The sequence below is a fragment of the Oncorhynchus tshawytscha genome, linkage group LG01, assembly GCF_018296145.1.
Source record: "Oncorhynchus tshawytscha isolate Ot180627B linkage group LG01, Otsh_v2.0, whole genome shotgun sequence".
Classification (NCBI taxonomy): Eukaryota; Metazoa; Chordata; class Actinopteri; order Salmoniformes; family Salmonidae; genus Oncorhynchus; species Oncorhynchus tshawytscha.
This window is the reverse complement of record NC_056429.1, coordinates 74,741,878-74,756,224: the sequence shown is the minus strand read 5'-3', so window position 1 is coordinate 74,756,224 and position 14,347 is coordinate 74,741,878. Positions and strand designations below refer to the sequence as shown.

At 40.7% G+C, this 14,347-nt stretch overlaps 2 protein-coding genes across 2 annotated transcripts in view; one reads left to right on the top strand and one right to left on the bottom strand.

Annotated features, from left to right (window-relative positions):
* The window catches only part of LOC112260982 (inactive heparanase-2-like), a 117,166-nt gene extending 110,659 nt beyond the window's left edge, over positions 1-6,507 (bottom strand). The window contains exons 1-3 of the mRNA XM_042328339.1: positions 6,242-6,507; positions 3,229-3,383; positions 2,763-2,924 (exon numbers count right to left, since the gene is read on the bottom strand). Of these exons, the coding sequence (XP_042184273.1) occupies positions 2,763-2,924; positions 3,229-3,383; positions 6,242-6,507 (583 nt within the window). The remainder of the gene's footprint in view (positions 1-2,762; positions 2,925-3,228; positions 3,384-6,241) is intronic.
* Positions 6,508-12,190: 5,683 nt separating this feature from the next.
* Positions 12,191-14,347, top strand: part of LOC112256690 (metal transporter CNNM4) — a 65,994-nt gene continuing 63,837 nt past the window's right edge. The window contains exons 1-3 of the mRNA XM_042325443.1: positions 12,191-12,660; positions 12,764-12,866; positions 12,994-13,992. Coding sequence (XP_042181377.1) covers positions 12,289-12,660; positions 12,764-12,866; positions 12,994-13,992 — 1,474 coding nt within the window. The 5' untranslated portion in view covers positions 12,191-12,288. The remainder of the gene's footprint in view (positions 12,661-12,763; positions 12,867-12,993; positions 13,993-14,347) is intronic.

The window sequence follows — 14,347 nt, the reverse complement described above, 5'->3', positions numbered from 1 at the left end:
CATGTTTTTGACTGCACTTGACCTTTAAACAGCATTCTCCAAAAATCATAATGTACTGTAAGCCACATCTCAGCACATCTCAGCACACACAGGCTAGACAGAAGAGGAGGACTTCTTTAACATAGATATATAGTGGGTATATATAGTGGGGTCCAGAATTATTGGATCCCTTAATAAAGATGAACAAAAAAAAACTGAATTGAAACTAAATTATACAAACACTGAGCTATAATATATGCTTACATTTTTATTTATTTGTATTTTATACTAATATAACTGCTCAGAGAAAGAGATTTTGTTTATAAACAATAATTTTAAAAAATCTAAAAAAGATAGGGGTCAAAATGATTGGAACCCCTGATTTCAATACTTCAGTACCCAGGCCTCCTGAGTGGAACAGCTGTCTAAAGCACTGCATCGCAGTACTTGAGGCATCACTACAGACCCGGATCCATAGGGTGGCGCACAATTGGCCCAGAATCGTCCATGCTAGGGGAGGGTTTGGCAAGGGGGGCTTTACATGTCTGATCGCTCTTTAGCGACTCCTTGTGGTGGGCTGGGCGCCTGCAGGCTGACCTCGTCGTCAATTGAACTGTGTTTCCTCTGACACATTGGTGCAGCTGGCTTCCAGGTTAAGCAGGTGGGTGTTAAGAAGAGCGGTTAGGTGGGTCATGTTTCAGAGGACACATGACTCAACCTTTGTTGGGAGTTGCAGAGACAAGATCGTAATTGGATATCACAAAAAAGGGGGTAATATACTTATTTTATTTATTTTTATACTCCAGCACCCTCCCCTTGTGAACCTTTTTTTTATGGACTGCCCTCTTCAATTCAAACCAGAGGTTTTCAATGGAGTTCAACTCCGGACACTGAGATGTCCATTGCAAACTTTTGATTTTGTGCTCAATTAAATATTTCTTTGTGGATTTTTATGTGTGCTTGGGTTTATTGTCTTGCTGGAAGATACACTTGCGGCCAAGTTTCAAACTCCTGGCAGAGACATCCAGGTTTTGGCTTAAATGTCCTGGTACTGGGTAAAGTTCATGCCATTGACTTTAACAAGGGTCCGAGGACCCCATAACAAAGAAAAAACCTGGGACCTAATCCCTCCCCAGACTAAGTGTAGGGTGACAGGGGAGAACAGCAAAGACAACTTCGAAGCCTTGAGGTGGACGTGCACCAGAATATATTGATAGTCCATATCGTAGAACTATCTCATGATAAGATACCAGACTACAACAGAGAAAGTACAGGGTGATACACAGTGTGACTCCTGAACTTGTGAACTGAAACTCCTCTGCACCTAAACATGAACAAATGGTTCTCCTCAATGTGTCTCTTCAGTGCTTGAAGATAGGCGCAGTCAGGCCATGTTTTGACTAGTGCACCAGAGGCCCGTTGAAATCACACAGCTGATGATACGCAGACTTACATACAGTTCTCACACACACACACACACACACACACGCGCACGCGCACGCACGCACACGCACACACACACACAAAAGCGCGCACACACACACACACACAGTAACCCCGTCAATGAAAATCTATCAATGTACAAATGTGTCTGAAATACCTTTTATACTACAGTACATTAAAAACATAATAATGCAACACCACTCTCCTGTGCATTAATGAACAATGCATTCGACAAAAGACAAATTCTAGCAGATTGGATAATATGAAGATTTATTAAATACACATTAATATCACTGAAGTCTTGAGTGAAGCTGGTGGAATGTTCTGTCATAGCATCAGTTCTGTAGGCATAAATATTTGGGGAATAATCCCTCAGTGTTCATGTTATTTCTTCATATGAATATCTCCTTATTTGCATTGTGTGTTGCTCAAGACAGATCTAGAACAGGCATTTCTAACATGGGAGGTTTAACACACACACACACACACACACACACAAACACAAACCGTCATTTTGTTCTTCTAATAAATCACAAGCAGCTGTAGTTGCCATTGTAGCTCCGATGACTGAAATTCCATCCTCATCTCTCCTCTCTTCAACTTTGTAAGTTGATATGATCCACACATTTTAAAAGTTAGAAACTCTGGGGATACGGTTTGTTTTGATAGACTGCTGTTTACTCTGTATTTTACTGGAAATTATAGCAGTAAAATTGTAATTACAGAACAATGACCAAACTATTACAACAGCATCTATATGTTTTAAATTAACCATCATTACATTATCATTACATCATATCATTACATGCAATTTCGTACCGCAACTGGTATTTAAGTACTACAAAGTATTAATTGCTACCACATCATTTCTAATAAATACCAAGCAAAACACTGTAACATAAAGACATCCTGACACAGCCTACTGCTAACCAAACCCTTACGGTTCTCAGTTACCACCCTGGGAAGTCAGGGATAGTCACTGGGACTCAGCAAGTCATACATACACACATACAAACATACACACAGTCCAGCTGCCCCTCCACAGTCAGGTTCAGTTTACCTTTCATTCAGAAATGCCAGCACTCTCTGCCTCCTCGTTTCCTCTACATTCATCCTTCCATCTCTTCATCCCTCCATTCCTCTATCCCTTCTCTACAAATTACATTAGTAAAGCTGAGGGGTGATGATTTACATCGCTGTGCTCTGGCAAGATTGGGTAACCAAACAGACAGTTTTTTGTGTGTGTGTGTGTGTGTGTGTGTGTGTGTGTGTGTGTGTGTGTGTGTGTGTGTGTGTGTGTGTGTGTGTGTGCGTGTGTGTGTGTGTGTGTGATCTCCTACCTGTTATTGTGATGTTGCTGTAGAGGTTGGAGAGCTGTTCTTTGAGGAGGACAAGCTGCATCTGAGCTGCCTTCTCTCTTTGCAGCTCCAGCATCATGTCAGGGTGGTTGGCCAGCTTACAGCCCCTCTGCTTGTCCAGGGCGATGTCACTACGCACTATGTCTGAGCATTGACACAGAGACCAAGAACGGGTCATGTAGTTTCATTGCGTACCACTTCTGGCAATATTGGATTGTTCCTTTCATGCTAATAAAGCTTGTTTGAATTCAAATTGAATGCTACAGAATAAGACTATAGGCCTACCAATGAACATGGACATAGACGATTTCAACTGTACCTAAAGTACATTTAAACATCTCAATACATTTTATAATCAAATTTGGGAATACAACACAATAAATAAATATCAAAATGTGTGTTTAACATTTGCGTAAATTAATAATCAAATCCATAATGTCTAACTCACCATCTTCATAGTTTTTTAGGTAGTAATCTGGGCCGGGGCCTCTGAACTTGGCAAGGTTCTTCAGGTTGTGGAAGTGGAGGAAGTCGGTTCTCTTTCCTCCGAACCTCAGATAGGCTGGGGACAGACCTCGGGCTAGGGTTACCAAACGCTTGGAACTATACATGGAGACAGAGATCTGATAAGAATACGGTGCACAAATACATCTGAAATATTGATTAAACAATATTTTTTAATCAATTAGGCTCCGTGTCCAAACAAGCTGCATGAAAAACACAACATGACCATCATTGATTTCAGATCATGTACATACATACACAACTCTGAGAAGAAACGATTGACGTTATGTTGAAAATAATTCCTGTAGTGGGTATGTCATTGCAATATCCAGCACTAGTGACATAGACTACTCAACAGAGGCTTGAGCACTACTTACACAAGACAAAAAACTCAAGTCATAAAACAATGACAACTTGATTTAAATGTGATATTTCTTGATAGCCCTGTGCATTCAGATTTAACAAAAGAAAACTAGACATGGAGCCAATTTAATTCATACAAAGAGTAGTAGGTTTTAGTGGGTTTTTTAGATATCACAAGGAAACATTTTGTGATGGTGAGACTAGTATGCCCAGAATACTAAAAACATGTTCTACACTACAGTGTTACCAGATTACTGTCAAAGCTTTCCAGACTGGGCTTTCAAAACACTTTTTACTATCACTCTCACTTATTGGTTTCACTTGAGAGAAAAGCTAGTGAACCCTACTAGTATTTACATGAAAGTATTATAGGACATGACAGCTTTTCCATTACAACAGGACTTTTATGACCCTCTCAGTGCTGCTGTTAGCCAGCTATCAATAATAACTCCCACAGCTCTGGTTTAGAAAAATAGTTTTGGGTTAAGTATTCCACTCTACTGTTGTGTTACCAGACTGGACATAGAATAAACAACAGAAATATTAGACTTTTCAACCAAAGCCACACTGTAATTTGTGCATATCATCAAGAGTGGACCACCAACAAAACAATGGAGCAAACTAATACACCACATGCCAATAGCACATGCTTTCTGTAGTAAAGGAATGACATTCCATGAGAGCAACATTAGCCTACTTTTTAAACTTGATTTGAAGCTAGACATTATTTGTTTACAAAGTCTCCTTTGACCAAAACCATGGAGCAAAAGGACAGTTTTGTAGTAGATCTATTTATAAGTCACGTTCTTCAAAATTAAGGGAATATTTCCCATTCATTGAAATTACTGGAAATTGCACAGTAGCTTTAAAATGTTGTGTTCAATTATATGTTATGGGATTAGCACTTACCATATTGTGCTGTTTTTGTAGGCAGAATATAGGCCATGTTGTGATCATTTTAACTGATTCTTGCAGACTTGAATAAAGTGCCATTTTTATGACAATTATAGACAATTGTGGTAGATAAATCGCCTAGCTTTGTATTATAATATTTGCCTATTTATGTCTCTAAAATCCACCGACCTACCACAAAAACGAATTTATCCTATAGTATGGCCTTAGTGTGCTTGAACGCTGGGTTATCAGATCTGACGATCAGCAACGTTTACAGTAGGCATGGTTTAAATGTTTATTCAAATAACGGTTTATATGAACTTGACCAGTACAATTTAAGAAAATAAATATTGGAAAAACATTTCAGAAAATTAGCGTTGAAATTGTGAGTGAATAGCCTACCTACATTTAGGAAGTTAGTGAAAAGTATGAACCAAATGAAAAGCAAAACAATATTGTTAAAAGATTCATTGTTTGATCACATAGTGTGTTGTTGTTATGAATATTATGAACATTAGGTATATTATTATATTATTGTGATGATTAGTATCATTATTATTATTATTGTTATTATCACAACATTGATGCAGACAACATTTACTTGCTGAAGGACGAATATACAGCAACAACTGAATTGATATTGATCCATATGATTGAACGCGTTCATGTGGGAATAACACTTTTCATCTAGTCAACCCAGAATTACATTTTTGCTAAAATCCTGACCACAAAGTTCTCCACTGACTGGTAAAAGTTACATCTGGGAACTTTGCACAATAGCCGAAGCTGATTGGAAGCTGAAATTGTTTACTTCCAGGGCGATACATGCTGTGGCTCCAATAATATTTGAGTAGCCATTCCGACTGTTTTTCATTATTACAAACATGTCGATATCGAGTAGTAAACCCTGATACTCTATAGAACTTGTAAAATGCCACGACCCCCTTTCTCTCCTCCCAAACAATAACAGTGGATGTTTCACTGGAAATAAGAAACCTCTGTTTACGGAAATTCTTCAAAGAGCCTCGTGTGCGCCATGTAGGCAGACTTCTACCAATGTAAACTATTCCCTTCCATACCCAACATGCAACATGAACTATATATGATGAGCTCTTATCACCTCTTTCCCTGTCATTCTCGTTCCCCTCTCTCTTCATTTCATATTAGCATTGTGTAGAACACAGAAACATTGACACGACTAAGACAGTGGCATTATATATGTAGACCTATTATCAACACCGCTATGTTAAAGAGATGTTTCTGAATTAGGCTACATACTGTGTAAACTGATGCATGCATGCCACACGAGAATGACGCAACATGTGTCAAAAGGTGTCTCAACTGAAATGAGAAAATAGGCTACTAGTATGCACACCAATTGGTAAAGCTCGACGACGTAATTATGAAGTTAGGCCTACACTCCAATCTTTAGGATACTCCATATTTCCATACGAGCTAGTTTACCCCATATCTAATGTCACCTAAACAAAGGCAATGCACAAATCGGCATAAACCGACTTTATGACATGGTTTAATGATTCCCGATATCATAATATTGTCAAAGAACCATTCGTCTAGATAACTAAATCCGATCATGCTCAACAGAGACCTATAAACCAAAAACAATGCATTTGATCCAAACATTAGAATAACGAGGACTATGAAGTCGATAAAGCAGACAGAGTGGGAAAATAATCTACCTCAGAAAGTCCAGCCACCCGTCCTTTATAATCGACGGATCCAACTGTAAAGAGAGGAAGTTGTCGTTAAGAACTTGAACCGGACTGCGGGTGTTGACGTCCAGCAAAATGAGCGTCCTCTCCATGAACCCCGTTCTCTTCCCCCCGCCGCCGGGTGCAGGTCTCTGGTAGGTCGAAGAAGAGGAGATCACCGACTGCACCATCAGTGCAACGGATACCAGCCACAGCCGGGAGCCTGGGAAGTGGCATGTCGCCGGATTGGGCATCTTCCTGGCTTGGCACCACAGATGGAACACTGCGCCTAAAAACAAGACCGTGCTCTGCTGTTTGAGGGAACGTGAGAGAAGCTATAGCAATACCTTGTAGTCTGAATGCACTCTTCCTATTCTTTTGAGCGAAGATATCTGCTCCTTTCTGTCTGTCCGTCTCCCCCCGCCCCTCCGTGTTTTTGGGAGCTGGAGAGGGGAGCGCACGCCCCGGGCCAGCCTCCCCGCTAGAGAGGGCCAGGAGCCTGGGGGAGGAGAGGAGGCAGCACCGCCCCTCTTCAGGACTCAGTGGTGGTTCTTCTCTGAGGTATGAGGGTTCATACTTAACCCCTCTGAGGTGTAGGAGAGAAAACAATGATCAGGGCGATCTATTTATCAGATTGCTAGGACAAGTCCGCATTGCAAAGCTCAACAAGTCCGACTTTTCTTGCTTTTATGACTTGTAAAATTAGGAAAGGGAACCTTTAGAAAAATAAGAGGCTATACTTGTACATAGACACATGACTCAAAAGGTATTAAGATATAGAATATCTTATATAAGATATAGAATATACGCACTTAGCGAGTTGTCTCCAATGCACGATGTAAAAACAATTACGCACGTTAGTGACTGCCACAAAACTTACATTTTCATGTAAATCTGAAAAGCAATTTGTCTGATGCAATGAATTGTGTATGAAACTGACGTGTATTTGTCCCTCTCGAACAAAACAATACCAACAAATCATGTTAACCAATGGAATGATTAAAAACAAGCGTTGTGAAAACCGTGTATTCAAAACTAGAACTACTAGAAATATTTAGGCTAAGGAACTACTCGAACTTGGTATCTCGGAAATAGCGAAGATTTGTGTTGCTTAGATTACAATTGCAGGGTCATCTAAAAAGCTGAACGTTTTATATTTGCTAATTATCTGTGAAACACAAATCTCTTATACATGAAAGTTGGATGCATCTCTACAGTGTCAAGATGGTTTTCATAAAGACATAATTATGCATTTTTAAACAAATTTATATTTCGTTCGTTGGGGAACTAAGAACCCCAATACAATCCATCAAAGACAAAAAAACGCACATTCCTAACTAAGCTACATTAATATTTTAAGTAAGCATACATAAAACGAAAATGTTTAGTCCTAGTAAAACAAGTAAACGTCAACGTAAATATATGAAATATCAGAGTAGGCCTATTGGTGTTCTTTCTATACTTTTGAATGGAACGGTTTTTAGACGCTGTTATCGAACAGGGCATTTGTTGGTGTCCGGTCCTAGATAAGTATGCCTACAAGAAAAGGAGAGTAAATAGCTAGTTAGGCTATGCGGTAAAATATATTTTACGCACAAGTAGCATATTTAACTAGGCTATTTAAGAACACATGCGATCACAAGGCTAATGTTTTCTCACAGTTTGATCTGTGCTAATATGTTTTCTACAGTTTAACCAGTGACTGCATCGAACTTTGCCAACTTTGCCAATCACAGCCTAGCTCAGTCGTATAGCCTGCTTGGTGCGCTTCCAAAAACATATTCAAAACTAATTTAGAACTCTACAGCCAACATATTTAACATACCTATAAAAGCTTTATATAAAGTCTCTCTCCAGATGTTCTTTGATCAGAGGGCCTACACACAGCGTGGTCTCACTTGCAAGTAGAGAAAGGCATTGACCGACGGGATGGGCCGTTGTTATGGTGGTTATATCCCAACAACTTCACCTCACCTCGGCGTGGCTCGTCTCAGCCTCATGAGCACACCGCCTTACTGTTTGATAACTCTGGTCGTCTGAGGTCGCTGACAATATACTCCCCTTGATCTACCGTGCAGAAAGTGCATGATGCACTGGGATTGGGAAGATATCCCAAAACATTTGTGTAATCCCTCCTGTTACAGTCAAAATCAATACACGTTTGAAAATGTTTAGAGGTTATATTATCTATTGGAATTAGTGACCGCTGCAACCAACTTCATGTTTTACGCTCCAACGTTAAACCATTCAAACAACTTTTGGAAAGCTCGATATTAATTCTGGAAAGTGCGTGAGGCCTGGCTGAAAGGAACAAAGGAAATATGAAGACGCAAACATGGACAGGACATGCCTGACACAGCCTGCGGCTGACAGGACATTGCAAATAAACGAGCCAGTTATTGTTATTCATCTCTCATGAGAAAGCTTTATCAACTGTCCATTGCTATGTGAGGAAGAATCAGACACGCACCCCTCATGGTCCTAAGGCAGAACACTGTCTATCTATTCCTAATATTCACGTCTAATAGCGGGGAGCAAACCTCTGACTCCTTTTCACCCTCTCCAACCTCATACCTCTCTATATATTAATCTCTCCAACCTTCTCTAACTCCTATATAACTCTCTCCATATCACAGTGGGATCTTCGGTTGACCCCTCACTCCGCCAGGAGAAGAGATGAGTCTTTGATATGTCCCGCTGCGGCTGTAGCAGTCCTATGGCAACGGACCAACATCCCTCATCAAGTTACGGTCTTTTACTGCATGTCTATGGCAGATATACTGTAGACGTCATTTGGAGTCTTTTGATGTGAGTTTTGAGATGTCGAAGACATATTGTGTGAAGTGTTTGGGATTGATGGGAATACATAGCATGTGATTTCCATAAAGGTTAGATTTTTCCCTATGAAATGTTACCAAAATGTTAAATAGAACATTACAGTAATTTAGTGCTTAAAACATTTAGTGTTTAAAAAACATTGTTCTGATACTCGATACTCAGATAGATGGAAGAGTAAAGCTACAGTCTGTGAGATTTCCAGGAATTCCAACTAAATGAAATATAATATAAATACTTTACACTAGATAAGTACAACTGTGTTATAGGCTACACTAGGTAGCCTAGCGGTTATTAAGAGCATTGGGCCAGTAACTGAAAGGTCGCTGGTTCGAATGCCCGAACCGAATTGGTGAAAAATCTGTCGATGTGCATTTGAGCTAGGCACAACCCTATTTGATGATGGAATTCGCTCTGGATAATAGCGTCTGCTAAATTACTAAATTGTAAAATCAAACAATTGGTGTTGAAAACAAATAGGTTAGCACATTATCACAATTCAATAACATTAAAGTTGTGTTCAAAGGATAGAAAATTCGTAGAAGATGTTTGTGCGTGAATGTTGTCCATGTGCACTCTGTGAGTGAAATTAGGGAACCCGCCACAATTAGCCGACTATCAAATTCCTTCCGACTTGGAAAATAATGTAGGTTAGCCCCAACACTCGTTTGCTTCTTTCAACACATTCCGTAATGTCGAATGTTTTCTCGTGTCACCTTTTATCGTGATAATTTAATCTATTTTTGCCAGTGGTATAAGTTATCGAAAGTGTGTGTGGGTATCGTTGACTGAATAACTACTTTGGGAAGGTTTTGACAAAATAATAACTAAATGTTAAATATTATGACTATAACTTTTCGACCCCGTTTATCGAAGAAAAAGGTAGACCTGCTGTATCAACTCTGAAAAATCAAGACAAACTGAACACAACCATAATAGTACTATAATAGACTAAAAATCAAGACAAACTGAACACAACCATAATAGTACTATAATAGACTAAAAATAATGACAATTATAATAACAAAAAAACATGGCCTAATAGACAAATCATTTTGTAATATAAACGAATAATAGTCATTTACTTGGGAAAAAAAGAGAAACGTGCAACAGATAGGCCTACCTCTAAGGCAGACTAACGAACACATCTTATCTCCGGAGCTAAACAAAGCAATAGCTTTTTCCTATTATTCCTTTAGGTGTGGTTACATGGCTTTATATAACGGGGTGGTGGATATAGCCTGTATGGCATAGCGTTTAAAGATAGGCCTACATCTGGTTTAAATACATGTCTCTCTCTATATTTGATCTAAATATGTCCAGATTTGCATAACCTATAGTTAGCTTTTAACTTCTCAGGATTATAACGATAAAAATCAGATTTAAACTCTCTTTTTTTTCAAAAACACATTCTATCTTTGTCCCAAGTTTTCACACGAGACCCCTGAACTATAACGCAATAAAACAGGCCTCTATGGTAGCCTATTGGAAAATGCAACAAATCAACAGGGTCGAAAATGTAACAGCAATTTCGTTAGTGAAGCAATAATAGCCTAGGGCAAATGCATTACATTGGAAACATATTTTGTTGAAATGTATTGAGCTTTATCAGTTGAACATGATTTAAAATATCAATAATACTAGGCCTATATGATTTAGTCACATACCCTACAATAACATGATTTATTTTCAGTTTTGTGGCTATATGGTTTGTTATTTTATATTTAAATCAACGAAATTACGTTGAACCAACGTGGAATATAAATTGAATTGACGTCTGTGTCCAGTGGGATCTGACTTCGATTATACTTCCAAAATAAAATATATTTTAAAAAAAACTTTGCCTTGAAAGGCACATACATGTGATTTGGAGCATAGGTGTCGAGGGAGACAGCGTGGGCGAAGGAGGGTGGATAAGGCTATTTATTGACACACCACTACCAGGATTGTAACTGTCTTGAACAGGCGATGAAAGGGTCACGGTTTTACGAGGCAGGGTTCACGATCGCTCTTCCGAATATTGACGACGTGTTAAAGTTGCAGAGGCAGAGAAGTCAGCCTACCACTAGACAAAGGAGCAGCCATGTCCCTGTGTATTATCGTGTCCTTTTTATTTATCTGATTATTAAACCAATGTAATGGTGTGCTTTGCTAAACTGTCTTATCTGTTTACATTTCTCGTTTTATGGCTTACACTAACATGTAGGCTCCGATTCCAAAATGTAAAAACATGATGTTTTAAATTGAATTAGACGCTACAAGTAAGACATTGTCGTTTGTAGGCTAATTGTTCGTATGCCTAAATGCGATTGAAAATTCTAAATAATTTAGAAATAATAATTGTTAGGCTATTAATTATAAATCATTTGCAAATTATAAATCATTGCTGACTCAGGCCCAAAACACTGACTCGTAGTAATAACATATTATTGACTTTAAAATACAACCCTGCTGTTATTACTGTGCTAATTAAATCCGTTTAATGACCATATCATGTGAAATGAAATCAAATTACTCACACTAGGAGGGTAAACGAACAACTTGTTGAGTTGAAGAGGCTCTAGTAAAACTTGACTCCAGAGCTGGTGCTGAAATGGGAAAGGGGAGTCAGCACTGCCATCTGGTGGAATACTGCATAACACGTTCTAGAAAAATCGACTGCAGTTTAACCCAATGTGATGATGACGATGCTGCTGTTTACAAAGATTATGATGATAATTATGACGGTGACAATGATGAGGATGATTATGATGATTATGATGATGCTGATTGTGAAAAAATAGCTTGAGAGAGAAAAACTGTGATGAAGGCCTTTGAGTAGGCCTACAAAATGACACACACACACACACACACACACACACACACACACACACACACACACACACACACACAGCATGAAAGGGTCTGTCAGTAGGCAACGATTGTGATCTCTGCAGAGAGCGAAAGACAGACAGTCGCTCCCTGCAGGGAAGTGGCTGATGATAGGGCATATCCTGCCTGCTATTTTTAGACGGTAGTGGCACTCAACATGACATTACGTCATTGTGCTGCACACATGCCCGTTCTCTCTCTCGGCCCCCTCTCTCTTCTCTCTGCTCCAAGTGTGGCTCTCCAGATGCTATGCCGATTCCAAGAGCCAGCGTAAAAACCCTAACCACGTGACCCAACCATCGCCGACGTCCCTCTGCAGCTCATTCAGCATGATGGCTGCTGATGCTGCAGCAGCTTCATCCTCAACACACCGCACCGCACTTCATTCCTGCAGCCTGCTGTTGTTTAACTTCTCTATCCTTCTCATCATCATATTCTTTCTCCCAGCTCCGGCGAAGGGATTGCTTGGTGTACGCCCAGAGAACACTAAAGCCGGTGAACTGTCTGTGCAAGACGGGCTGCTCCAGGCGACCGAGGGGACGCGGTTCATGCTGCGGGTTTACTATGCAGCATCCCCGGTTACACAGAGAGCCCAGAACCGCTCTGGGAGCGGGAGACCAGAGGGTGCAGCTGCCGCACCATGGATCGCCTTCATAGAGGAGCCAGGAGGAGAGCGAGAGAGAGGAGAGGGGGAGAACATGGTCCGTTTATTTAGTGTATTGACCATTTACCCATAACGCTATATATGACATATGTTTAATTAAATTGCGTATATATCGTGTTAAAATGTTAATTTGTGTTTAGGTCCATTCCAAACGGAACCCGTGCGTGGACGAGCATGCGCGGAGTTCTGACATCGAACTCCTGGGTTCCTTCAGGTCTGCATCCAGCCACAACTCCGTTCTAGGTTCGTTTATAGTCACATGTTTTTATCGTTGTTAAATCGTCGAATGTTAAAAAAAGTGTCTTGTGTTATTGTGCGTTTTTATTTTGTCTGATGAGGACCTTTGTGTTATTTGATTCTGATTCCATAGTGGAGCTGCTCGCCAAAGACCTGCGCAAAGATGAGCGGATAAAATACTACTCCATTTGCGCGTTTGATGGGGCGAAGTGGGAACATTTCACCACCAGAGACTTCTGGCTAGCCGTGGTGGAGCGACCCCCGCAAGCGGACGTGTGGCTCCAGTTGGGGGTGTCGGTGATGCTACTGGGGCTCTCTGCGCTCTGCAGTGGGCTGAACATCAGCATGCTTGCCCTGGATCCCGTTGAGCTCCGGGTCCTCCAAAACAGCGGCACCGAGAAGGAACAAAAATATGCGCACAAGATCGAATCTGTGCGTAAACATGGCAACTACATCCTGTGTACTGTGGTGCTGGGCAATGTGCTGACCAACACCTGTTTTGTAGTGTGGATGTGCCAGATTATAGGGATGACTCCCACCTCCCTTGCTACCTGCACTTTCGGTATATTCTTTATAGGAGAGATCCTGCCTCACTCTGTGGCGTCCAGACACAGCCTCGCCATCGCTTCCAAAACCATCTGGGCCACCCGGCTTTTAATGCTGGTCTCCTTCCCCATCTCCTACCCCGTCTCCAAACTCCTAGACATCATGCTCCACCAGGAGATCAGTAACTTCTACACCAGAGAGAAACTGGTTGCCATGCTGCGCGTCACAGACCCCTACCACGATCTGGTCAAAGAAGAACTCAACATCATCCAGGGCGCTCTGGAGTTGCGCACCAAGAACGTAGAAGTTGTTCACACTCCGCTGGCGGACTGTTACATGCTCTCCTCGGATGCTGTTCTAGACTTCTGTACGATGTCTGACGTCATGCAGAGCGGGTTCACCCGGATCCCGGTCTATGAGAACGACAGGTCCAACATCGTTGATATCCTGTTCGTCAAAGACCTGGCGTTCGTGGACCCTGATGACTGCACCCCGCTGAAGACCATCACCCAGTTCTACAAACACCCCATGCACTGTGTGTTCAGCGATACCAAACTGGATGTGATGCTGGAGGAGTTCAAGAGAGGTAATAGAGTTAGGTGTACACTGTTGTAGAGATGAAAAAAAATGTATGCAGAATCAAATAACATATAAAGAGTTAAATATTATAGGAAATGCACCACCATTTTTGGAAACAGCTGGAGGTGCATTCTCCAGAGATATACCTGCAACCATCAGAGCACATGAACCAATGAGCTCACAAGTTCAAATCACATGATTACTGCAATTAAGGAACCTCTACCATGTTGCACATGATCTATGATAAAACAAATATTATATTGTTCAGCAGGTGCTGTGCTCGTTTGACAAGAAGTTGTGTATACTGTAGCTAAGTGCCATGAGAGTGTTCAAGTTAACCCCTACACATTCCGTCACACCAC